Source organism: Fomitopsis serialis, assembly GCF_022376445.1.
Source record: "Fomitopsis serialis strain Sig1Antser10 chromosome Unknown B0H18scaffold_6, whole genome shotgun sequence".
Classification (NCBI taxonomy): Eukaryota; Fungi; Basidiomycota; class Agaricomycetes; order Polyporales; family Fomitopsidaceae; genus Fomitopsis; species Fomitopsis serialis.
Genome location: NW_025954966.1, coordinates 506752 through 529841, shown reverse-complemented (window position 1 = coordinate 529841; position 23090 = coordinate 506752). Strand labels below are relative to the sequence as shown.

General features: G+C 52.4%; 8 protein-coding genes across 8 annotated transcripts; 6 read left to right on the top strand and 2 right to left on the bottom strand.

Annotated features, from left to right (window-relative positions):
* Positions 1-364: 364 nt before the first annotated feature.
* Positions 365-2432, top strand: B0H18DRAFT_980573 (uncharacterized protein). Its single transcript, XM_048044456.1, has 8 exons — positions 365-465; positions 536-801; positions 862-1023; positions 1078-1192; positions 1258-1492; positions 1555-1733; positions 1801-1894; positions 1955-2432. Exons 2-8 carry the CDS (start codon positions 624-626, stop codon positions 2042-2044), a joined length of 1053 nt encoding a protein of 350 aa, XP_047898353.1. The 5' UTR covers positions 365-465; positions 536-623; the 3' UTR covers positions 2045-2432.
* A 1232-nt stretch (positions 2433-3664) lies between these two features.
* Positions 3665-6421, top strand: B0H18DRAFT_980543 (uncharacterized protein). The gene is made up of 21 exons (XM_048044455.1): positions 3665-4100; positions 4151-4232; positions 4293-4306; positions 4373-4409; positions 4465-4526; positions 4584-4593; positions 4671-4688; positions 4744-4769; positions 4824-4849; positions 4901-4950; positions 5005-5029; positions 5094-5105; positions 5166-5184; positions 5234-5279; positions 5331-5431; positions 5485-5544; positions 5610-5637; positions 5705-5768; positions 5833-5857; positions 5915-6265; positions 6316-6421. The coding sequence occupies exons 1-20, from the start codon at positions 4024-4026 to the stop codon at positions 6099-6101; spliced, it is 969 nt and encodes a 322-aa protein (XP_047898352.1). The 5' UTR covers positions 3665-4023; the 3' UTR covers positions 6102-6265; positions 6316-6421.
* Positions 6422-6433: 12 nt separating this feature from the next.
* Positions 6434-8699, top strand: B0H18DRAFT_902917 (cytochrome P450). The gene is made up of 3 exons (XM_048041470.1): positions 6434-6463; positions 6522-7001; positions 7050-8699. The coding sequence occupies exons 2-3, from the start codon at positions 6720-6722 to the stop codon at positions 8283-8285; spliced, it is 1518 nt and encodes a 505-aa protein (XP_047898351.1). The 5' UTR covers positions 6434-6463; positions 6522-6719; the 3' UTR covers positions 8286-8699.
* Positions 8554-8951, top strand: B0H18DRAFT_980514 (uncharacterized protein). The gene is made up of 2 exons (XM_048044454.1): positions 8554-8823; positions 8904-8951. Exon 1 carries the CDS (start codon positions 8583-8585, stop codon positions 8802-8804), a length of 222 nt encoding a protein of 73 aa, XP_047898350.1. The 5' UTR covers positions 8554-8582; the 3' UTR covers positions 8805-8823; positions 8904-8951.
* Positions 8780-9982, top strand: B0H18DRAFT_980508 (uncharacterized protein). Its single transcript, XM_048044453.1, has 3 exons — positions 8780-8823; positions 8904-9287; positions 9347-9982. The coding sequence occupies exons 2-3, from the start codon at positions 9184-9186 to the stop codon at positions 9915-9917; spliced, it is 675 nt and encodes a 224-aa protein (XP_047898349.1). The 5' UTR covers positions 8780-8823; positions 8904-9183; the 3' UTR covers positions 9918-9982.
* Positions 9983-10849: 867 nt separating this feature from the next.
* On the bottom strand, positions 10850-19351 carry B0H18DRAFT_980500 (ketoacyl-synt-domain-containing protein). The gene is made up of 22 exons (XM_048044452.1): positions 19213-19351; positions 19024-19157; positions 18728-18974; positions 18471-18676; positions 18331-18414; positions 18194-18278; positions 17985-18132; positions 17831-17927; positions 17221-17780; positions 15952-17165; positions 15739-15900; positions 15435-15688; positions 15183-15382; positions 14920-15131; positions 13692-14870; positions 13243-13640; positions 13033-13196; positions 12171-12979; positions 12077-12110; positions 11881-12018; positions 11567-11823; positions 10850-11508 (listed from the first exon to the last, which is right to left on the bottom strand). Exons 1-22 carry the CDS (start codon positions 19264-19266, stop codon positions 11032-11034), a joined length of 7113 nt encoding a protein of 2370 aa, XP_047898348.1. The 5' UTR covers positions 19267-19351; the 3' UTR covers positions 10850-11031.
* Positions 19352-20915: 1564 nt separating this feature from the next.
* Positions 20916-21207, bottom strand: B0H18DRAFT_980496 (uncharacterized protein). Its single transcript, XM_048044451.1, has one exon. The coding sequence runs from the start codon at positions 21152-21154 to the stop codon at positions 20936-20938; it is 219 nt and encodes a 72-aa protein (XP_047898347.1). The 5' UTR covers positions 21155-21207; the 3' UTR covers positions 20916-20935.
* A 232-nt stretch (positions 21208-21439) lies between these two features.
* Positions 21440-23024, top strand: B0H18DRAFT_980495 (uncharacterized protein). Its single transcript, XM_048044450.1, has 8 exons — positions 21440-21686; positions 21742-21897; positions 21953-22031; positions 22087-22189; positions 22240-22259; positions 22312-22379; positions 22429-22469; positions 22527-23024. The coding sequence occupies exons 1-8, from the start codon at positions 21477-21479 to the stop codon at positions 22852-22854; spliced, it is 1005 nt and encodes a 334-aa protein (XP_047898346.1). The 5' UTR covers positions 21440-21476; the 3' UTR covers positions 22855-23024.
* The last annotated feature ends 66 nt before the right edge of the window (positions 23025-23090 follow it).

Sequence of the window (23090 nt, the reverse complement as noted above, 5' to 3'; positions counted from 1 at the left end):
GCGTGCGAATTTCTTCCTTCTGCTGTGGTTCTCGCCGTCAAGCACGAGGAATCACGTCTGAGGAGGTGATCCGACTCGGAGCGGATTCAAACAAGGTTTGCATTTTTATCAGACTCCTATCAATCTCATCCTCCTCCCAGTCCTCAAGGCGTCGACGCCTCATGCACATGGATCAGAACTGATCTTCGACTAATTCACACGATGCCATATGAACATAGGAAGCTCTCCATTTTACGGATTGACTTCGTTTTACTAATGCAGGCGTTCATAGACGTGTGGACGCCGTGGAGATTGGACACGTCACTAGTACTGAGTACTGAGTATACCGGTCAATCGAGTCAATATGTATTTACTCAAACTCTACACATGTTGTCGCGCGCAGTCTGACTCAGCTGAAGAGGGGAGATAACAGGCAGACGTTGAACCACTGCTCTCGGGTTACGGTCCAAGACGGGAAAGCTCAAGGTGCCATTTAAGTACTTAAACGGGACTTCGGCGGCTGCTGCCTGCGTAACTGACACGTTTCACTGCACAGCGCCATCCCGCATTCTTTCTGTACTAGGTGGTCTTTGTCGCCGACTCACTTGCAAGTGGCTAGTATTTGAGAGCTTGGTCCATCGACAATGCCATTGTCTCATGAAACGTTGCGGCCTCTGGAGGTCTCTACCGTCGAATTCGACTATTGTCATGACCGACCCCTTCGCACAATTGCCACCCGCGTCGTACCCCGCGACCACACTGCGATTGACGTCCCAGGCCGGACCACCTGTTGCTTGCTCCTAGGTGCCGGAATATCTCTTCGTTCGTCTCCGCTGCATTCACTATCTCTCCCTGTAACTGATCTACCGACGTATTTGCCAGAGCAAGAGGCTTGGTTGCCCGTCATCAAGCGCCTCTACCATCTGACTGCTCAGCCTTTCAGTCGCGTCACCATTCACTCTGTTTGGGTCATTGAACGGCCTAACCATGGCGATGCCGGGCTGTTGAATGAAGCTATGCTCAAGGAGCACTACCACACCACGTGTACGTGCCCGAGCTGTCTATCGTCCATCTAAATTCAACGCCTTAGTACACTAGTCCTCAGTTTACAATATGCCACGGCGATCCGTGCCTTTCTCGCCTCCGACTTCCTCTCTATTCATGAACGGACTAACCTCATTGCTATTGGACACTCGGGTGCCGGAGCTTCAATGTAAGTCGCTCTACGTCCAAGCCCACCGCAGTTGATACTCATGTCGCACGTTGATGTGCGTCCAGGATCAAGGCCATACATCCAGCGACGCACAACCTCCCCATTTCCCGGCTAATGCTTATTGAGCCACCGTACGTCGGCCAAAGTGCCTTTGCATACATGGAGGCGCTTTACAAGATAGTCGAGGCCTCCAATGCACGCCGCCGGACCAGCTGGGTTTCCGTGGACGAGGCGATGAGCTACTTCAAAAAGCGTATGCCATGCAAGATCTACCATCCTGAGGTGTGGCAGATCATGTCTGTGCGTCCGCTCAACCAGACTACCGCGAAGTTGTGATAGAGTTGAGAATGATGCATTACCAGGAAACGTACTTCCGTGAAGATCCTCAGGATCCTGAGCGGGTGATGACGAAGACGACGATCGAGCAGGAGACCGCGAGCTTTCAAGACGACGGCACTGACCTTAAGGCACTGGACTATGTCCGTTCGGTCTACCACATCCTCCCAACGCACCTCATACTCGGCACAAGAGAAGACATATGGTATGCTTCTCTTACTTCATGTCCTGTGCGATTGGCATGTTGCGGAGGCTGATGCTCCACTGTTCAGGCCTCCCGAGGTATGCAAGCTGAAACACGAAAATATTGAACGAGATCGCGAGGCTCTGGCCTCCGTCAGCTTTATTCAAGATGCAGGACACTATGTGCGTCGATCACCGTCCGATCACATCGTGTGCATTGTTTTGTTTATTTGTAATGTCTAGATTCCTGTGCAAATGCCAGTAGAACTCGCGGCCGAGATAGCTCGTCTGCTGAACGAGTTCGTTGGTGGTGCCTTGGAAGCACGGTTGTAGTGTTATGTAGTCTCAGGAGAGAAGTCTTGGCTGTAAATGTTTACCTTGTAAAACTAGGAACATGAAGCTCGCCGTCACGGCGAGGAACCTCATGTTCCCATTCACTAGTTCTGCGTTCAAACGTTCGACGCTACTGCTGCTAAGCATTTTTGATGTGATTCACATGCCAGTATTCGAAAATATAAGTATATCAGACGGTACCGTTACACTTCGAAGTCGACGTCCTAAAACAATACCGGAAGGTAGTGTCGGGTCTCTGAATCGCCCGCAGCGTCAGCGGCGAGGAAGCTGTAAGTCGGCTTGATGCATCCATTCATTCCGTGTAGCGCTGTTACTACAGACGAAGGAGAGAGATTGGGTAGCAGTGGAACACCGTAATCGCTTGATCAGCGAACTCGTGTTACACCGCCATATGACTTCGCAGTATGTCCTGGCACTGGTCGGCACGAAAAAGGTTTGATATGCAGTCCGACTGTGATGCTTAGCATACGTATGACTGAGGAGCCATTCGGCGGTCACGGTGCACCGTGCGGCTTTCACTGTCATCGCGCACCCACTACTGACATCCAACCACAGTGACCGCACCTCGGTTCGCAGTGACAGTATCTCCTCCGACTATTACTGACAAAAAGGAAGTTCGAGCTCGCTTCGATCTGATCGGTTGGCATTAAGTATCTAAGACGTCTTCTGGCACCCCTATTACTGCACCCAGGCAGTGCCAGCGCAGAAGTCGACTTCACGGGCGACTCGGACCTTGAGCTTGAATGCTCCGCATCACGATGCTTCGAGCTGCCAACAATATTGGCGATTGAGTGCGTCTTCAAGCGGCTTGAGACAAACTGCGGTCGCGATGAACGATCTTGTCGCAGTGTCTTTGGCCAGGCTTCGAGGTTTGATAGTGAGCTGTCATCTTGGCGAGAGCTATTTTCATATTAGGAGTAAGTATGTACTCTCCAGGGACTCGGACTCCTGACAGCAGGCCTTTCATCAACGTCGATATTCCAGTATCATACTCGTACTTACTTAGAGCGGTGGAATTTGACTTGAGAAGCATGATATCACAGTACAAGCTTCAACTTGAAGTTGACGTCCTGTCTCCGTGAACTGAAATAGTGTCTTGACACATGGTAGTCGTGCTACGCTGCTCGGGCTCCCGGAATAGTAACATCAGCATCTGTTCGGAACTTTCAATCAAATAGAATGAGCTTTCAGCCTAATCAACATTCATCGCGGCCTTGGACATGGCGAGGAGGAGAGCTACTGTTACTACATCGATGCCTGTGATAGCCCCCGTTGTTGACATGCCGGCGCGTCCAAATCCTAGTCTCCCCTAGGCAGACCCTAAATGCGACCTCATTGAGTGGGGGTAGGGCGGTCGTATCCAAATAGGCTATGACAATACAAGTCACTGCCCTATTTCGAAGCATGTTTTCAATTGACGAGCGCGTTGGCAGCGGCCTCGCACCAGTGCTTACATAAAGTTACAGGTTTGGAACAACACATTATTACTGTAAGTAACTTATCCAAAACCTATCGCAAGAAGCTGCCTGGCGTTAATTTGAATACATAACTTGAAGCGCCTTTACTTATCGGCGCGTCCAGTGTTCACGCGTTCACGCTCTGTCAGATCTCTCCATCGTCAGGTAAGTATGCGCAGTATGTTTTTGGGATTCAATCATCGCGAATGAAATTCCCTCATCGCTTCAGCCTTCGGGGTTGCAGATACGGTACGCATCTGTCATTGAAGACGGCTGCGAAGCTTACGTTCCGTTACTCAGTACTCATCCTTAGGTCCATTAGTTAACGGTGTGTGGACGAGTGAAATGGAGGCAGATCTTACATGCCAGCAACACATGCATTGTTTGACACGAACATGATTTCACAACAAAGTCATGCTGATGATTGTATATAGCCTGCTCTCAAGATGACCTGGTCTACTACGACGTGGCGAACAGTACTCATCCCAAGGCTCAACGACCATGACGACTCCGGCTGGGCAGCCTAACCTTGGTCCTAGCATTGGAAGCCTGCTTATTGCAGCGATATGCTCGGCGATGTGAGTCATACTACCGAATGATTCTTTGAACTATCCATGAAACGTTGCAGGCTCTATGGATCCTCGTGCGCTCAATTCGCGTATTATCTGCGTCACTACCTGGATCGAGACAGATTACCCATGAGGTGCCTTGTGCGTACGAAGTAACTGGATGTGCGGCAGAGAATTGCGACTGATCTTTGAACCGAACAGGTTCTCTTCGTATGGTCAGGACATCCAGATGGCTGCACTGGTACGAGGTGTAAGCCAAGGCTAACGATATCTACCTCAAGGTTGCTTGATACGATTGTTACCATTTCTGATATCTGCGTACGTCTCCTTTTTATGACACTTAAGTATACCGATTCAAGCTCCCATACAACAGATTATCTGGTTCTTTGTTGTCACAAATCACGGCAACCTATCAAGCCTTCTCGTCACCCCGAGGTACTTGAGTCCAGCTTCCCTCCGTGCGGACTGACAAATGCGTCTGTCTTCGTCTAGGGTTTTCGAGGTAAGCATTGAACGTTCCCACCTTTGGGGTACACAACATCTTGCTCAGGCGTGACCCGTCCTCCAATGCCATAATAGTTGGAGTACACAACCATAGTGCGTTGTACTCAGTTTACCTGCACAATGTTCCAAGGCTGAGCCCGACAACCAGGTTGTGACGACTTGCGTAGTGCAGCTGTACGTATGCAAACACTGATTCAAGAAGTATTGATTGAGAAACATTTGCTCTAGGTTTTACGTCTCTCAAATATGGCAATGTGGGTCTATCATGATCCGATGCACACGCACTACCGCTGAACTCTCTCTAGTGCTCCGTGAATCCTCCTCGCGACTGAAGCTAGTTATTACTGTGGCACCAGTGAGCACCACTCAGACAGTTGTCTCAGAACCACAATTTTGAGGATGGGAACAGGTAGTGCTTTCGCTCGTGTCTCTCGGTACGTTTCCTCGCCCAGTCACAGCCTGAACTTCTGAGCTGTAGCACTCAAAGTCATGCGTTAGCGTTCACCGTCGGTAAAGCACGATCCTCATGTTGGCATGGAACACTACACTCATTCAGTGTTTGTTCTCCAGAGGATGTATATACGATTGCGTAAGCGAATCAAGACAAACAGTACACCAGCTTCCTGACGAGATGACAGTACGAAGACCGACTGGCTCATCTCAAAATCCATTACACTCTCCACCGTAGGTCTTGCAGACTTGGAACATGAATGCACATCACCCAATGCCTACTAGCCTTGGACAACGAGCCGCGTCTGGAGTGACGCAGTGGCAGATGTCTGCATTTGTATCGCTCTTTCGTGGTTGTTGAGAAAGAAAAAGACGGGTATCAGAGAGTAGGTTGATCACCTAGGCTTGAATGCAGCGAATGAATGCGGCTTTCATACAGAACTGATAATATGATCGGTAAACTCGTCACATCCATCATCAACCGCGGAATTCTCTCGATGTAAGTCCATTGTATCACCGTCCCATAAACTCGGTCGCTCATGATACAACGGACCGACACTATAGGATTGTACAGATTGTGCTATGTGGAACGGTTAGTCGTCACTTACATGCCACAAAGCCATGCGAGCGATGCTCCGTTCTCATTGTAGCGGACATAGTATGTAAGCTCCATAAAGCAAAATGCTCTTGTATGGATGGTACCCCACTGCGCAGGATGCAAAAGTAAGCATTGCCCAGCTCCGTTCGACTTTCTGCATCCTCCTAATTCGCTGATCTGACTTCGCAGTCTACGTGAACTCGATGTTGGCTGTGTAAGCAGAATTATTTCATGCTCTCTTGCAAATGCTTATATGAAGCTGTATTCATAGTCTGAATGCCCGTCAACACGTCAAGAAAGGGCGTGCCAGTGTTGATATCAATATGATCAATCTCACGGGAAGCAACAAGGTATCCGAGACGAACTGCTCGCTCGACGTGCATCCATGCACGGCCCGATCCACCTCAGGCTCCACACCAAGGACGAGGGGCTGCGTGGGGGAGGCCAAAACGACCTGAGTGTGTGTCACACGGACTCCATGTTTCGGGGTCCTGCATCAAGGCATGCACGCCCCCTCTAATAAGTAGGTTGGTGCCTCGTAGTAGTAGATGCTCTGCACGGCCACGATCACATCGCCCCTGTCGTTCAAGATAATTCCTTCCATACCTGCAGAACGCATGGTGTGCGCGTTCTCTATTATTGTCAACGAGCAGCGCTCAAGCGGAATGATAGCAGATGCATTGCTGCGCCGGTAGATATTGACGTCTAGTTGTTTCAGTGTGTCGAAGTCGTCATATGTAGTGATCGGATGAAAACTTCATCAACATCAACATCAACATCATGCACTTGGGCCCGGTGATCGGTGTGCGCGAACCCATTGGTACGTATTACAGGACACAGTTCCTGCGGTTGAGAGCTATTTGAAATTGTTGGAGTAGTTGGACGGACATCATCTCGGTCTTAAAACGATCATCTCGGTCTTAAAACGATGTCGCTTCAGGCTCTGGCGATACCTGCCTCTTGCTGCCCGCGTTCTGTAAGCACGTTCACATTTTTACTATGCACTGGCATCGGGCACGCCCACTTAACTCTGGTCTTCGTTCGTAGTGACCGGTGATTACTGCTGCAGCTGCGACATGACAAATAATCGTTCACCTGCGACCAGTGAGGCGATGTGGCTGTTCACCATAGCCTTCGCTGTCATCTGCATCGTACTCTACCGCATGACACAACCTCCTCCTGCCCTGCGGAACGTACCGCGCGTACCCGTATCAGAGCTTCTTTACAGCTATGTCACGGGGGAAGGCGAAGATCAACGAGCGAAGCGCGTACTGCTTCCATTTGCCGTGAAGATGCAGGTGGATGTCGTGCTGGTGTGGTGCTTCGGTCACTGGATGATCCATGTCGTAGATTCTAAGGTGGGTTCTGTACCGCTGGTTGAACCTGTAGTACTTACGCTATCTTAGGCAGGCAAGGGCTTCATGGAGAATCGAAGTTTCAAGAAGCAATCGCCTCGAGAGGAGACGTTGCTCTGGCACTTCACCGGACGACAGAACATATTTTTCTCGGAGGGTGAACAGTGGAAGAAGCACTCAAAGATATTCCGCGCCGCACTCCAAAGGACAACGCCTGTGGGCCACTTTGTCGCGTTATCCCGCAAGCTTGTGTCCATCATCGGCGACGGCGGGAGAGTGCGATGGAATGATTACACTCACCGGTTTACACTTGATGCGGTCGGGAAGACCACCCTCGGCTTTGATTTTGAGGCACTGGACGACCCCGAAAGCCCATTTGTTCGCCTCTATCACGATGTCATGGCGTCCGTATCCCAACCAGCCTTCATCTTTGTTCCCTCGCTGGAGCGCTGGATATCACGTAACGGTGTTCGCCGTAAGGTGGATGCTCTACTGGAGCGCTTCGAGGAGCTGCTCACAAGGAAGAAGCGCGAGCCGGGAAACGATGTGATCACATACTTCTACGATGATGCGGACATGACGAGGAAAGAGATAAGGGACAACGTTGTCGTCCTGTTCATGGCAGGGCATGTAAGTGGAATTTCTTGGCAGTATTATCAACGCTCACATAGCAGCTACCAGGAAACTACAGCGGGTGCGCTGTCTACATTGTTTTACTACATGGGTTGTTGTACCGACGTGCAACAACGCGCCAGGGCGGAAGTACTCTCTGTGGTGCAAGCCAGCGAGGACTTGACACTGGAACATCTGGGTCGCATGCCATTCCTTTCTTCTGTCATCCGCGAAGCCATGCGGCTAAACAACCCATCTAATATCACCGTCCCTCGTATTGCAGCCGTCCCAGTGCAGATTGGCTCAATACTGGTTCCACCTGGCACACCTGTCACGCTCAATATGTATGCCGTGCTGCACAACGAGAGGTTGTGGTCCGATCCCTGCTCATTTGAGCCACGCCGTTTCCTCTCCCAGAACGCGGAGCTTGACAACGATCAACATTGGATGCCGTTTGGCCATGGTCCACACCAATGCCCAGCTCGAAATTTTGCCATGATGGAGCAACGGACGCTCGCGGCGGTAATGTTGATGGAGTTCGAGTGGGAAATACCGTCCGACTCCATTCACCTACACGGTGTTCGGAACGCTTTCTCTTCCTTTGCATTAAACCTTCCGTTCGACATGGACATTTTATTCAGACGGCGGCGCGAAGGCATCGTTCGGGCTAATTGAGATTATTTGCTCACGTGGAACCACCATTACACAGTACTACCGACTGCTTGTCAATATGATTGTACGTAGGTGTGGTAGAGTTGAATGCGCCGAATACATATAAGTATTGCGAGTCAACGTTATTTAGTGATTATGTACTAGCATGCCCGTGGCTCAGCGGTTGAAGTCAGACTAGCCGATGCCCGTGCTCCGCTACAGGTATGCGCTTTCGATTGCATATCTCTCAGTCAGATACATTATCTACGGCTTTGAGCGCATAGCAGGGCGACCACTCAAAAATCGTGACTGTTCTATTCTATGTTACTTGCAAACATAGGTGACTTCTGTAAGAGACTGATAGTTGAAATGCCACTTAGCCGTCTCCCTTCGGGAGTCGGCTTCGTGGCCCTGTGCCGGGCCGTGAAATATGCATCTACAGCGGTATATTGGAGGAATGCTTACTTACCGACTGCGATGAAACTGGATGTCACATCCTCACCTGTTTGCTGGCTCAGGTTACTTTCGGGTGGTACTACTTGAATGTATCTGCCTTCGACCCCTGTCTCTCCGCACCGCAGTAAGGGAGAGATGCCATTGATCAACAGCGGAACTTGGAAGATATTCAGATGTGCAGCGCACCTATGCCCATGGCTCCCGAGTGGCCACTCTCCGACTCCGACTCGTGGGTGTTATGCTTGCATCCTCGGCGTTGCCGCACGCCGTACCTGACATTCGCTCGTCCTTACTCGTCCTCGCGCCTCTCATCACCTCATCCTCACCCATCTCTGCCAGCCATTCGCCCTTCCCTGCCTACTCGTTCCCGTCCGCGCCCGCTGTCTGCTGACCCTCCCTGTTCATAGCTGAGCCCGCGCCCGTGGTCCGCTTGTCGGCTGCACTTCACGCGGGGGCTTTGCCCTGCATGCTCGCTGAAGCTGAAATTTCGCCCTCGCCCTCGCTGTGCGTGTCGTGGCTCAATTGTGTACCCGCTCGGGGCCTGCCTACGTGCGCGATCGGAGGCCGTGTCTGCGTGCAGTGAATGTTCGCTCAGTGCGCTCGCGGTCGACGTATACGCTGTCACCTACTCGCTCGCTCGCCCTCCTGCTCTCCATGTACTCGCTTGCTTACCCGTCCGATTGCCCCTCCACGCCTGCTCACCTGTCCGCCGGCTCGCCCACCTGCCCGCTTGCTCTGCACGCGTTCGTCGGCCATGTCTGTGTGCCGGGCATTCGCCTGGCGCGCTCGCGGTCGGCGTGCGCGTCGCGCTTCATGTCGCCACGGCGACTGCGCCCTGCGCCTGCCCATTCTGTCTCTACGACTCCTTCGGCCACTGTGCACCCGCCATCCGTTCGTCGGCCGTGTCTACGTGCTGGGCATTTGCTCAGCCGCCTCACGGTCGGCGTGTGCCTCTCGCTGGCCTGCTCGTCCGCCCGCCGCCCATTCATCAGCCATGCCTGCATGCTTGTGATCGTGATGCGTCGGGCTGCACGTCGCCGCGTCCTGTGCCTGCAGTTAGCCCGCTCGCTCGCGTGTGTCTGCACTCACTGTGACGGTGGTCGTCTCCATCGCTCCGCTCGGTGCACTCCTGTCACTCGTTGTCTGCACCTTACCGCTGCCCTGCTGATCCGCGCCCTCCGATGCCAGAGTGAGAAATGAGCATGAGGGTCGCGCGCGAGTCTAAGGAATAATGAGGACGACTCGGAGGAGGGATGAAGTACAGTCACGGTAGCTCGGAGCGCTTGAGAGGCTCGGGCAGCGCTCGGGCGTCCGTCTCTCAGCCAATGAGAATGTCTCTAGCGTTTGTCCCGTCTTCTTGTCTTGCTTCTTGTCTCTGGTGTTTGTCTTAGCGTTTGTCTCGCGTTCCCACGTTCACGCCTCTTGTAGAGTAGATGCTCTCGAGGTTTTGACTGCATAAACCTCGAACCTCGGGCAAGCTGGCCGGACCCATCCTGAGTTCCTCGCGCTGTGTAGCCTACAACACAAACAACTTACGATGGCACTCTGTAAGGAGTATAGCTCAGCCTTTGGCTGATTGATCTGTTCCGAGTCGTGTACCGTGACAGCTGCTAACTCAAGCGACACGCGGCTCTCACCCAAATGATCTGTGAGTGGCATTGCTGAATGCGGTCTTCCGACTTGGCCATTGAAATATTGACACCCCACGCGTGCGTCCGCCATATCAATCCTATAGAGTGATTTCATCACACCCTTCTGATTGTGTACACCTAGATCTGAATATGCGCCACGGGTATACCACATCCTGGACCATAATGACCGAGTCAGTGTTTGGCAGTGCTCGATTTATTTACCGTCATTTAGCCGCGGTTTTCCCTATATCAGTAGGCAACATAGTGTTTTGACTGCAAGTTGTCCAAATGTCTCTGGCGAGCGACGTCTGCCACAATCATGGAGATCGGCTCGGCGCTACTGTTTCTGTAGCCTGTACCGTCGTTCCGCAGCTACTTGGGGACATGTTACTACTATGCAACGAGGTCAAGAAGTCGGATTTTATAGCTCGACGGCACAAGCCATTTGACTGGATCGCACGGTCAGCGACCTATGCGAGTGCATGTACCTTCGCCTTTGACGTTTACTTTCAAGGGTTTCATCAAGATTTTCACCCAACGTATCGTGCCCCCAAGATCGCTCGAGCCACTTCATTGATCGGTTTCCTCTTCTAGTCACTGCGCTACACATACATACACGTACATCAAGTGAATTTCCTGGTGCTTTGTTGTCTAGACCGATACAAGATAATACCACCGTCACTTCACGATGTTTCCACGTGCACGACCTCCGGATAAGTAGACGGAATGAGGCCCTCCCTTTGCCAGTAATTGACCCAACTGCGAACGTCATCTAAGCCAATCTCGGAAATCCTTCCATCGCGCAGCGTCGGGGATGCCTCTAATCCATGCATGATATCCGCGCTGTGGTTCAGCTTCTCCATCACATCTGGCCGAGGTTCATTCGCATCCGCAGCAAACCGGAATATGTCGAGCAAACGTAGGCCATGCTCCAGGTAACGCATCGCGCTCGCATCTTCGCTCAGCACAAGCCCACGTTCGAGTCGCGTAATCCAGTCCGAGTACGGAACGAGCGGAAGGTCGAGGATCAATGAGAAGTAGTTGAAGACCTGCGTCCACGTCACCGGCCGTGGGTGGCACAGGTGGAGAACCTTCTTCGAGCTGTCCATGAATTCGACTAAGATCGCTGCCGCAGTATCGACAGGAAGCCATGCGACAGTCTACAGTGGGTATTATGGTTGAGTGATTTCATTCGGTTGTCCGAGCTTAATCACTTACCCCAGACGCGTCCGGAAGACAGCCCAACGCAAAACTGGCTGACACCATCGAGGGTACCCACTCTGAAATCCTCCATGCACCGCTCGCACTCCCACTGAGCTGGCCGATGCGCACGATGGTAGGCGACCAAAGGTTCTTCTCCCCGGCGAAGGTGATAAGACGCTCGGCAACCCATTTCGACTCGAAGTAGCCCAGGCCGACGGCAACTGAGGGATCCTCGACTAGCGCTTCTACTACAGGCTTATGATCGGGTAGTTCTGCACGAAATTAGATCTTCGGGAACTAAGAACGCGCGAATCGAGAACGGTACCCACGTCTGAACATGCCTGTTGTACTGGCGAAGAGAATCTTGACATGTGCTTCGGACGATGCCGCAAAGTCGATCAGATTCCGCACACCGCGGATATGAGGTTCCAGTGCAGACAACGGCGTGAGGAAGTCAATCGGCCAAGCTAAAACGTGGCTATGAGACATACGCGAGCAATGGTAGATCAATAGATACGCTCATACCAAGGTGAACGATATGAGTCACGGAGCAACGCAGCTGTATATGCAGGGGCCGAAGTGAACATCACTTGCGTAATGGAGAAATAACGGTCCTCACCTCCTCATACGCGACAGAAGATAGATCAAAGGTTGGCTGTGACATGTCACCTTCCCATAACGCCAACTTCTGCGAGTGGAGAGTAGACGTGTCCAAGCCCCGGGTGTCGAATGTCCCTAGTAAACGATCCATTGCCGACTTCCCTGATGGGTCACGACGGACAATGGTGAATACCTTGGCCCACGACGCGTCGGATAGTAGGTACGCGAGTACGTGTGACCCAATGCTCCCTGTTGCGCCCGTCAGTAGCACAGTCTTACCCGCGTTGATTCTCGTCGTGATGCCCCGCGACGGCAGATCAGATGAGTACTTCTCCAGCAAATACATCATTTCATGCACCTTCGCCTTTGCGGGCTCGTCCAAGTCGATGGCCACAGCAGATTGGTCCTCGACGCTAATATGGTGTGGGATTGTCGAACCTGAGTTCTCTTCACGGAGTTGCTCAAGATCAGCTAGTGTGATGTCGGCAAGAAGCTGAAGCTGAGAGACGGTCAGGTACGGTGTGAGAGCGTGTGACAGTGCCGTGGCTGACAGAGAGTCCAGGCCATAAGCTGTGAGAGGAACGTCCGGTGAAAGGTCTTCGTGATCGATATCAAGCACTGCGCAGATGATGTCGCCCGTGCTGCGTTCCGAAGCGTCCACGGACACTTCGTCTGTGTTACTGGACGTTGTCTCCGCTACAAGGTGGTCGTAGAGCGAGGAGGATCCAGCATGCTTCTGTACAACACTCCAATCGAAGGCTGGGATGTACTGCCACAGAGGATCTTCACGAAGCTTCAGCAGCGCCTCGCCGATGCACTCACAGAGCTCTGTTGTTTTGGTATCAGCGGGTACAAAGGGACTTGCTGCATATACTACTGACCTTCACATGTCATAGCCCAAGAGCTCAGATGCCTGTAGCGCGACCATTTTGTGCTGTCAGTAGCCGCCATGGTGAGTGACAAGCCAGTATCGATAATCATCGGTGGGACAATAGTTGCGGCATTCCTGTAGCGTCTTGTCAATCCTGTCAAGACAGTATTTGCACTAGGTGCGATGAGCAAAGTTGCAGAGCCTTAACGCAGCTTCATACCTAGAGTAGTTTGTTTGCCCTGCATTCCCTGTCATACCCGCAACGGAGGAAAAGGCAAGCAGGAAGTCCAGTGAGCCTATGTCGAGGACCTTCTCCAGAGCAGTAAATGCACTCATTTTAGCCGTGAAAGGTGCCTCAAATGTCTCCGGCGTCTGCATGACGAAGGTACGATCGATCAGAACGGCAGTCATGATCATACATCCGCCAACCGGCTTCTCGATCGAGGTCACCAGTTCCTTCGTATGTTCGAGAGACGACGCGTCGATGGCCTCCGTACGGAGCACCAAGTCGTCCCTTGTTTGCAGATACGCCAAGAGCCGCAAAGCGATGAATTCGTCCTTTAGCACAAGATTGGCCGTACCTGAGCGGGAGGTAAGGATGAGTTCGCGTGCGCCATTCTATGCGACATTAGTCATGTCACATAGCAGACATCGGGGCTAAACCCGCACCTTGTACATCCAATATGCGATGTGCAACCCAAGCCCCCCGATCCCCCCTATCAAGACGTACGCTTTTTCTGGATCGAAGATTCTCATATGTGATGGCACTTCCGCCGGCGGTGCTACACCGAGCAACTCAATCGGAGGAGAAAACACTTCGGTGAAGTCGGCAGGATGAGACAGCGCTAGCCTCAACGCGTCGCCTATAACCCATGGATCCTCGGTAAGAATGCGGTCCAGCCCGGTACTCGGGTCGTCCCACTGGAAAACCTTTTCTGATCGCAGACGAGTCAAGGTCTTGTTGACATCATTGTCGGTCGCCCGCAGCCTCCCGGAAACAATATATCTCGGTCGCCGAGCGAGTATCTGCCTGGTTTCTGAGGTGCTGGCCTGTGACGGAAGGCGCACAACATGCAACCCACGGCTCTCGTAGAATCGACAGACATCGTGTCCAATTGAGGTATCCGAGTGTGTCACTAGGATGCACGTGTCCTCCAATCGCTGCGGGTCGCTGAAATTGGCAGGTCCAATGGCTAGCACGGCAATGATTGCAGCGAGCGCGTGGGGACCTCGGCGAAGATCTTGAACACTTGTCAGCTCCAACAGGCTCCCACGATGGGCGACGACGTAGTTGGTAAGTGGTCCTGGTGTGATACCAATGTAGGTGCTGGTTGAGCCATCCACATGTCCGGTGAACGCCCAGTACGAAGTGGTGTCCGATGACACGGCCGTGACGTGGACAAGGGCATAATTAGTGGGCACAGTTGGTGTAGACACTTGAGAGAAAGAGAAATCCCGATATATCCATGGCCGCCCAGGGTCAAAGGTTGTGATCCGTCTAGGCGCAGACAGCGGAACCACCTTGGGAGCGTGGACTGACCCGTCCTCGTCTACAAGCATTTCCTCCTCTGCAATTGGATGTGCACAAAGGGACCGTGCGGTCTCTTCATACTTTTCCGGAAGCCAAGACGAGGAGAAGACGACGCAGAACACTCGCCACGATCGATATTCCTTGCGGAGAGACCTCGTAAAGCCGAGCATTGCATCGCCATCTACCCCTTCCGGTGCGATGAAGCAAAGCGACACTCTGGCGGGCGGATCCAGCGAGCGGATTGTTTGTTGGAGGGTCATCTCGTCTCCTCGGTGGTGTCGGAAGATTAGAAACTGGTCCGGTTGATCTTTAGGTGACTGCGATAATTCATGAGCGTGCTGCATGGCGCTCACACCTTCCACATACCTCGTCTTTAGTCGCAGTTGTCTGAATGCCTGCCGCGTCATCGCACATCTCCGAAGGATTGGAGAGGCGGATGTTCAGTTGGCGATACACCATCTCGTAGCGGTTCTGGACTACTAGTGGCACTCGCCCGTGAGCAGCCACCTCAAGTGCCTTAATCGTACATAGTGGCAGGCCGTGCTCATTCGTGAGGGTGAAGTCGTATGTGAGTGAATCTGAGGCTTCATGAGTATGCAATGAACAGGATTGACAAAAAAGCCTCTGACCTGGCGCCCATTTGACGAACACACCGTGAGCATAGACCATCCTAGGAATCCCTTCAGCGAGGGCTTCATGAGTAACCAGCGTGCCGATTTTCGAAGGCAAGTAATAGTGTCCTTGAGCAATGGCTCCAGTAATCAACGGGTGCACCGCCGCGTGGAGAGCGGCGTCCAAGATCGCGGGGTGCAGTCGGTACTCCGAAAGGCTGTAGAGTAGATGTTAAACTATGTTGTATGCGCCGGGGGTGTACCACCTACTTTTCCAAGTCATCTTCTGCCCCGCGAATCTGAACCAGAAGCTCCTCCAGCCCAGAGGCGTCGATCCCGTGGTAACAAGAGAGCACTCGCCTATACGTGGGACCGTAGTTAGCGAATGAACCGAGGTTGCTGTAGAAGCTCTTCATCTCTAGCTTCTTCAACCGAGCGCGTATGTCGTCCAGGGGCACCACAGGGGCATCCGCATCGAGTTCGCTTTCCACAGAGAGATAGCCAGTTGCATGTACACGGTTGTACTGCCGCAATTGTCAATGCCTTGCGACACACCAGGAAGTCATGCACTCACAGTCGGCGGCCATGTGTTAGTAAAGTTTGTCGCCGCAGCGCTACGAACGCTCCACTGTGAGCCTTCTAGCTTCACGTCGACAGGCGTCGGACGTTCCGCAGAAAGAGACAACATCGAGTAGAACTGTACATCCCACAGCCTTTTCGCGCCAAATTCGAGTGCCTGCGAAGTTCTGGTCAACCTGCATTCGGGTACGATATGAAACTGATGTACCATTTCTAAGAATCCCGCTGCAGGCATGATCGGTTCGTTCTTGATGACGTGGTCTGCCAGGCCGGGATGCGTCTGTGTGTTGATCCGTAGTTGAGGATAGTTCAGAGGGCCGTGGCGCGCCTGTCTTTGTCTACTAATCTCAAACGTTTGGGCGACGTATGGGACCTCCTTCCGCGCAAATGGATACGGCGGAATGGCCGCGCCTGCACTCTCCGCCGTACCGTACAGCACATCCATGTCCACTCCAGGATAGCCTGCACACACCAGCCGTCCAACGAAGTCCATGAACGGCGTCAGTTCGCCAATCTCAGAAGACTTGGATCGTTTCAGCGGACTCAGCGCCGTTGATCCCTGCCCCGCGATCGCAGTGATATAGCCCGAGAGAACCGGATGAGGTCCGAGTTCAACGAAAATCGCCTGCGGGTGTCGATTGCGTATAGATTTCACGGCAGGATCGAACATGACTGGTCCGACAGTGTTGTCCCAGAAGTAGCGAGCATCGTAAGACGTAGTGAGCATGTCGCCAGACAGAGCCGAGTATGCCTCGACTTTCGTGGGTTCGACGGCGTACTTCTTGAACACCTCCTCGACCCGTCCTTCATACTCTGCTTGGCAGAGCGTCATCATCGACGAATGAACGGGGATCCGCGTCCGCAGACGAGTCGCCAGGATACCGGCCGCTTTCGCCCGAGCTACCGCCGACACGACGTGCTTCGTAGAGCCAGACAGCGTAACAGCGTTCGGAGCGTTGAAACACGCAACCTCCAGGGCAGCGGGGCCGAGCTCTGCGACGACCTCGTCGATGATCTCCTTCGCCCGCACAGCGGAACAGGCCACAGCCGCCATGGTCCCATCATGTGCTTCCAGTGCCGCCATCGCTTCACCTCTAGCTATGGAAAGCTCGACTGCCATCGCCTTTGAAGCCGCGCCGGACGCGTACACGACCGCCGTCTCGCCTGCCGAGTGTCCAACCACTACATCTGGCTTGATGCCGATCGCAGCCAGGGTATCGACGAGGGCGATTTGGAGGATCGTCAGCGCAGGAAGAGTGATGGAGATCGGCCAGACGTCCCCTAGGGTATCAGGGACGCCGGACTCGTCGAAGAGGCCGATGTCCTTGATCAGAGACTTGCCCGTCACGGCGGCGTAGACTTGGTCGAGCTCCACCACGGTGTCATGGAACGGCACACATGTCCCAAACAACTCGCGGCCCACTACGGAGGCAAGTCAGCAAATCAGATCCACTGTGTTCACACAGAGCGCACTCACTGTTCCAGTGCTGAGGGCCCTGCCCAGAGAAGACGAAGACAACTTCCGGCGCGACCTTCGGCGTGAGCACGGGCTCCGAGAAGCGAGGGATCTGACCCTCGGGAGTAACAGAGTACGCTTTCCACAGCATGGAGCGCACACGACGACCGAGTGCGCGACCCACGCGCGTGCGATCACGATCGGCCGAGATGCTCTTGAGCGATTCGCCTACAGCCGAAGTAGAGCGCGGCGACAGGCCGCCGGCAATGAGGAGCGAGGGGATAATCGACCTCTCGCACGACCACATACGTGGCACGCCATCCGTGTTGGAAGCATGCGCCTCGATGACACAGTGGCCGTTGGCCCCACCAATCCCCGAGCTCGGCATCGCAATGAGTGCGCGGCCGGAGGGAGAGCGGATGCTAAGCTTCTCGGGAGCAACTGGCACGCGCATGTTGTGCTCCTTCCATCGGATGGCCGGGTTAGGCACGGAGAAGTTGACGGTAGGCGGGATTACGCCGTGCTCGATGATGTGGCAAACTTTGCAGAGCGACGAGAGGAACGCAGTGATCTCGGTATGGCTACCGGAGACGTGAACATGGTAGACATGGGCTAAATACACGAGACATACCCAATGTTCCCTTTGACGCTCCCGACCAGAAGCTCCGTATCTCTTCTGAACTGGATGCCTGCCCAGTTTGCCTCGGTTGGGTCCCCAGAGGCCGTACCTGCACGGTAATATTGATGATTTCGTTCAGATGTAGTCTACTAAACTCCAAACATACCAGTTGCGTGTAACTCGATGAAGTCTACTTCCTTCGGAGACCGCTGTGCCTGTGCGAATGCACGCAACATAGCATCCTGCTGTGCGGACGCAACAGGCGCATTCACAGGTGCTAGCGAGCCTGAGGAGTTGGTACCGGTTCCGAGAATCTAAATCTGCCATGTTATAGGGAGCGCAAGGCAGAAGAAGGCCCGAAGAGTATCAACGCACACTGGCATATATTCTGTCACGGTCGCGGAGCGCAGCATCGAGAGGCTTAAGCACGATTGTCACGACTGCTTCGCCACGTCCAAATCTATATGATATGTTCAGTAGCATCATACATGGAAAGGGAGGAAGCACATTACCCGTTGGCAGAAACATCGAATGGCTTGCACTTCCCGTCGGGAGACAGAATGCCTCCTTGTGTGTACATCAGCCACTCTGTGAACCTATGGAGTAGATAATCATGCTCCATCCGGGTACACTAAACCGCTTGTATGCGCACCTGTGATTGAGCTGGCAGCCTCCAACAACAGCTGCTTCGCATTCGCCATTCCGCAAAGCTTGCACAGCGAGGTGAGTAGCATAAAGCGTGGAGCTGCATGCCGTGTCGATTGGTACAGTCGGACCGCGGAGATCGAGATGATAGGAAACACGGTTCGCTACCATAGAAGGACCGCTGGAGAATGCTCCTCGAGCTTCTGTGTCATCCTATCACGAGAAGTTAAGAAAATGATAGACAACGCGATTCGAGGTACCCACATGTCCAGAAATCGAAAACATGTCGTGAGCTACCGCTGACATGTAGCACCCCACGTTCCGCCCTCTGTAGTCGATGCCCGAGTCGAGCAACGCCAAAAACGTGGTCTCCAGCAGCTTTCTGGTACCCATATTCATAAGTCTCGCGTCCTTGCTCGTGATACCGAATTCAGTTGGATCGAAGAGGTCGATGTGTTTAAGGAATGCGCCTGCATCGGTCACTATCTGACCAGATGCCGTACCACGAAGCCTGGGGTTACATCAGCGTTGATCATGCGAGACAGCATGAAGGACATCACATGTGTATGTTGAAGCGTTCTTTGGGTATCTTTTCATATGCCTCTCTACCTTGCAAGAGGAAGTCATAGAACGAGTCAAAATCAAGGTTTTTCTCGTTTTCAGTACCGCTTGGAAGCTCCGCAGAGATGCCAACCTGTGCTTCAGGTTGTTAGTTTATTCTAGCCAGATGCCGTCTCGAGAACACTGACTATGGCGACAGCATGGTGGTTGCTGAGGGACATCACAGAGTCCACGACGACCATCTCGCCTGCGTCAACGGAACGAGGAAGAGGCTAACACACAGCAGTGAATGAGTGTGCCGAAGTCAGAGGTCCATCTGACGCACCGTTTTAAATAGCATACCCAGCCAGTGATTGACAGTAGTCGGAACAGACTCTTATGCATGCTGAAATTACAGTTCTCGCACCGGAAATGTTCCCATAACAATGATCGCATGCGCTTTACTGCCAAGAACAAACATGATTCTTCTCATGTGTACGCATTCGGTCGGTCATTATGACACCGTTCCGTGCCCTCAATTGCACATGAAAAGTGACCTACCGCTGGAAGTGAAGAACCTCCGATGATGTTTGGATGGTCCAATGGATAACGAGCGGCGCCGAGACTCGGACTGATTAATAAACAGAACAATCAACGTTCTGACGCAGAAGTGACGAAGCCTGAATTCTACCGCTCGCTGTTAGATGTCTTGCATAGGCTCGTGTTCGGAGTGCAGCATTGCCAGGCCCCATCCCTTGAACGATTAGACCAGGGTCAGGCAAACTCTAAGACTGGTAAGATTGACAAGTATTATGTCATGATGAGGAAGAGCTGGTACGCACCCACTACTTACATGCCAGTCAAGGAGGAGAGCTCCCCGTACTGTACTTACTACTTACCGTTGATCTTGAATACAGCCGGAAGCCACGTGGCAAACGTTCGGTTCAGAACAAGCGGCGGACCGGGAGAGGAAGAGGAGGAGATCCATCCACTTAGTCATCGGCCGGGAGCGCGGTAGCGCCCAGCAGCGGCGATTTCTGTCAATTGAAATCTTCCTTATATAGCAGTGCCTCCTCCTTTTCACACATGCGATCGGCCCAAATCTCGTCTTACAAAATCTACGAATGCATTTGGTCCGCATTTAGGCCAGCCTCACGCATGTCTCCGAGGAGGAGGAGGAGGAGGAGGAGGGGCTTCCATTTAGTCCTCACGTTTGCGCGCCATAAGGCTCGCCGGTGACCGAAGATATGAATCCGTCGAATGACTGGATTAGGTATGTACTCTACTCGGTTCACCCCCTCGCCCGTTGATTCTAGCAAGCTTCGTTCCGGACCCCGTCAAGTTGCAGGTGCCCCACAAATCACACATTCAAGGCACACTTACACCAATAATAGCAGTAACGTTGTATGTCTGAGTCCGTTCGATCAATGACTACCCAGTACGTTTGACGCGGTCCTCAAGTGGTGCGTTCATCATCAAGTTGGAGTTCTAGGGTGCCTCTTCAACTCGAAGCGCTAGTGATACGAATGATAAGTACATTCACGGTGGCCGACTAGCCTGGCGCTCGGAAATTCGCAAACCCAAATCATGGTCATCATGATAATTCGAGCAGTCAACTTGCTCAAGTTTAAGGTTTCAATCATTCACTGTTTCAACGCCACTCAAATTGCATAATTGATGCGCGAACGACGGTGAGCTTCATGGTCCATGGATGGCTACCGTTCCCCAGCCGGTGAATGACAGGAATTCGAGGCACTTGATATGGTATTGTACTCTGACAGCAGTTGTCAATGACTAAATTCAAGTTGTCGGCGTCTATAAGGTTCCTCTGAGGATCAGCTGGAAGATTCAGATGTTTCCCGCAATCGATACTGTCATACAATCACTGCGAAGGACTTTAATTCGAGTCTTGCTAAAAGTGTTAAGCTCAGGTTATCGCTGTTGGGACGGGACGGGTTTCAGTCCATGCGATCGCGAGCGGTCGAAGCATACACATGTGATCTCGGATCCGTAGTACATGGCGTATGAGTATGTACTACACGGCGCCGCGCTACTACTACTAGCGACATCTGTCGAGCCACAGTGACTGCACGGCGTCGCCGCAAGGCTTGACATAAATAGAACTCGGCCTCTAATAGTTCTTATCTTCATGGGCGGTATGCATCACTACAAATCAAGTCCGAGTCATCGGATGAATGTCTCTCTGTCAAGAAGTAAGTACATCTATCGAAGAACCGATGGCATCGCGAACCATCTGTTAGTGGCAATGCGGATAAGTGCCGGCATGTATTGTCCTTGCTGCTAGGCTGTGTACTGTGTGCGCGCGTATGGTCCGTCGCACCGCCAAGAGTGCAGTGATGATTACGATTGTTGGGTATGCTTGCCCAGGGCGATGCAGCCTATATAGACTGTATACCAGTCTTAAGTAGCTAGCTGGCGGCTACAGGGTAAAGCCCGTAGGTGTACCACCAACATGAGCCACATTCCTCTCGTCAGCACTAATCTGGCAACGGTAGCTCTGGAAAGCGTGTTCTATGGAATTTTCCTTGTTCTCGCTACCACTTCTATCTTTTTCCACATTTCTCGTTTTGCCTCTGCCCGACAATCTCCGAGACGTGACTGCGGGACTTTACTAGGGCCTGTCTTTGTGGGTTCAATCCTCGTTTCTCTTACAGTGACTGGGGTGTGTAGAGCTTTATCCGATGCCACGGCATGAACTCATATCATCGATTCGCCAGCACTGGATTATAACCGTCATACGTCTCTTCGATGCATTTGTCAACTATAGTGGCGGCAATGCCCCACTTGCATACTACAGCTTTGTATGGCTATCGACAGACATTGCCCTGAATTCCTTCCTCGTCGCAACACTCATCGTGTGCGACTCTATGCTGGTATGTAGTATGGACATTATGCGTGGCTCGGATATGAGCTAACCTCCTGTTGCAGTGCTACCGTCTATGGGTTGTATGGAATCACAATTATGTGGTGATTATTCTGCCAATATGCGCTATTATTGGCCTGTGCGGTGCGGTAGTGCGGTATAGGACCTCACAATCATTCATGCTAACCTGTTCTTGCAGTTGCAGGGCCTGTTGCTATCTACCAGCAGACACTCGTCCGGGGTAGTATCTTCGCGGCTACCTTGACACATTGGGTCAATGCATGCTATGCCTTCACTTTTGCGTACGTTATCATTTCCGAAACGCTCGATTGGAAACTAATACTCTCGGTAGAACCAACATCTATAGCTCCTGTGAGTGACTGAAGTGCAGCTTCGACTCGCTAACTGATGTTGCGATATCAAGGTGGCATTGCCTATCGTGTCTGGTTAGCACGCCAGCGAATACATTCCTTTGGTGGCCCGAACCTCACTGTTTGTGCCATGTTATTGAACCCGAAGACCATCTGACAATTCTCTTCAGGACGTCCTTGTCACAATGGTGGAGAGCGCCGCTTTATACGCGTAGGTGGTCGTTGTCGCGTCGTATCCAGATTCCGAAAGTCATACACATCTTCCTAGGTCATACAGCATTTTCTTCCTCGGCACATATGAGGCGAAAAGCAACCTACAATTTTTCACCATTGGAACACTATGCCCTGTAGCTGGCATAGCGTTCATGCTCATCAATGTCCGTGTGGGTTTAGGCTGGGCGCAGCGCGGAACTCCGCATCATTCGTCCTCGGGACTGAGCTCCGCTCGGAGCGGTATTACGCATGGTAGTTCTAACACAGGAGCCTCCTTCGCCATGCGTCCATTAACCGTGGATGTTACGACCGTAGTTCATCAGGATGGAAACGACTTGGAGCAGTCCCGGATGAAGACAGACTATGACGCTAGTGGATTGTGACCTTGTCAATTAGCACATTCCTGGCAGCAACCACTAATTTGTCGGCTTCGATGATTATATATACAAATTCGGACAACGGGGGTGTTGATTCGGAGCGGGATAATGTTTGAGATGTGTTATAACTCCCAGCACACTGGCAGGGAGACTGTACTCTAATATTGAGCGCAAAAACAGTCCTCACTATCGTCGGTCGGTGGCCAAACCGATGTGTGCTCCTTCTCATCGTCCCCTTCCTA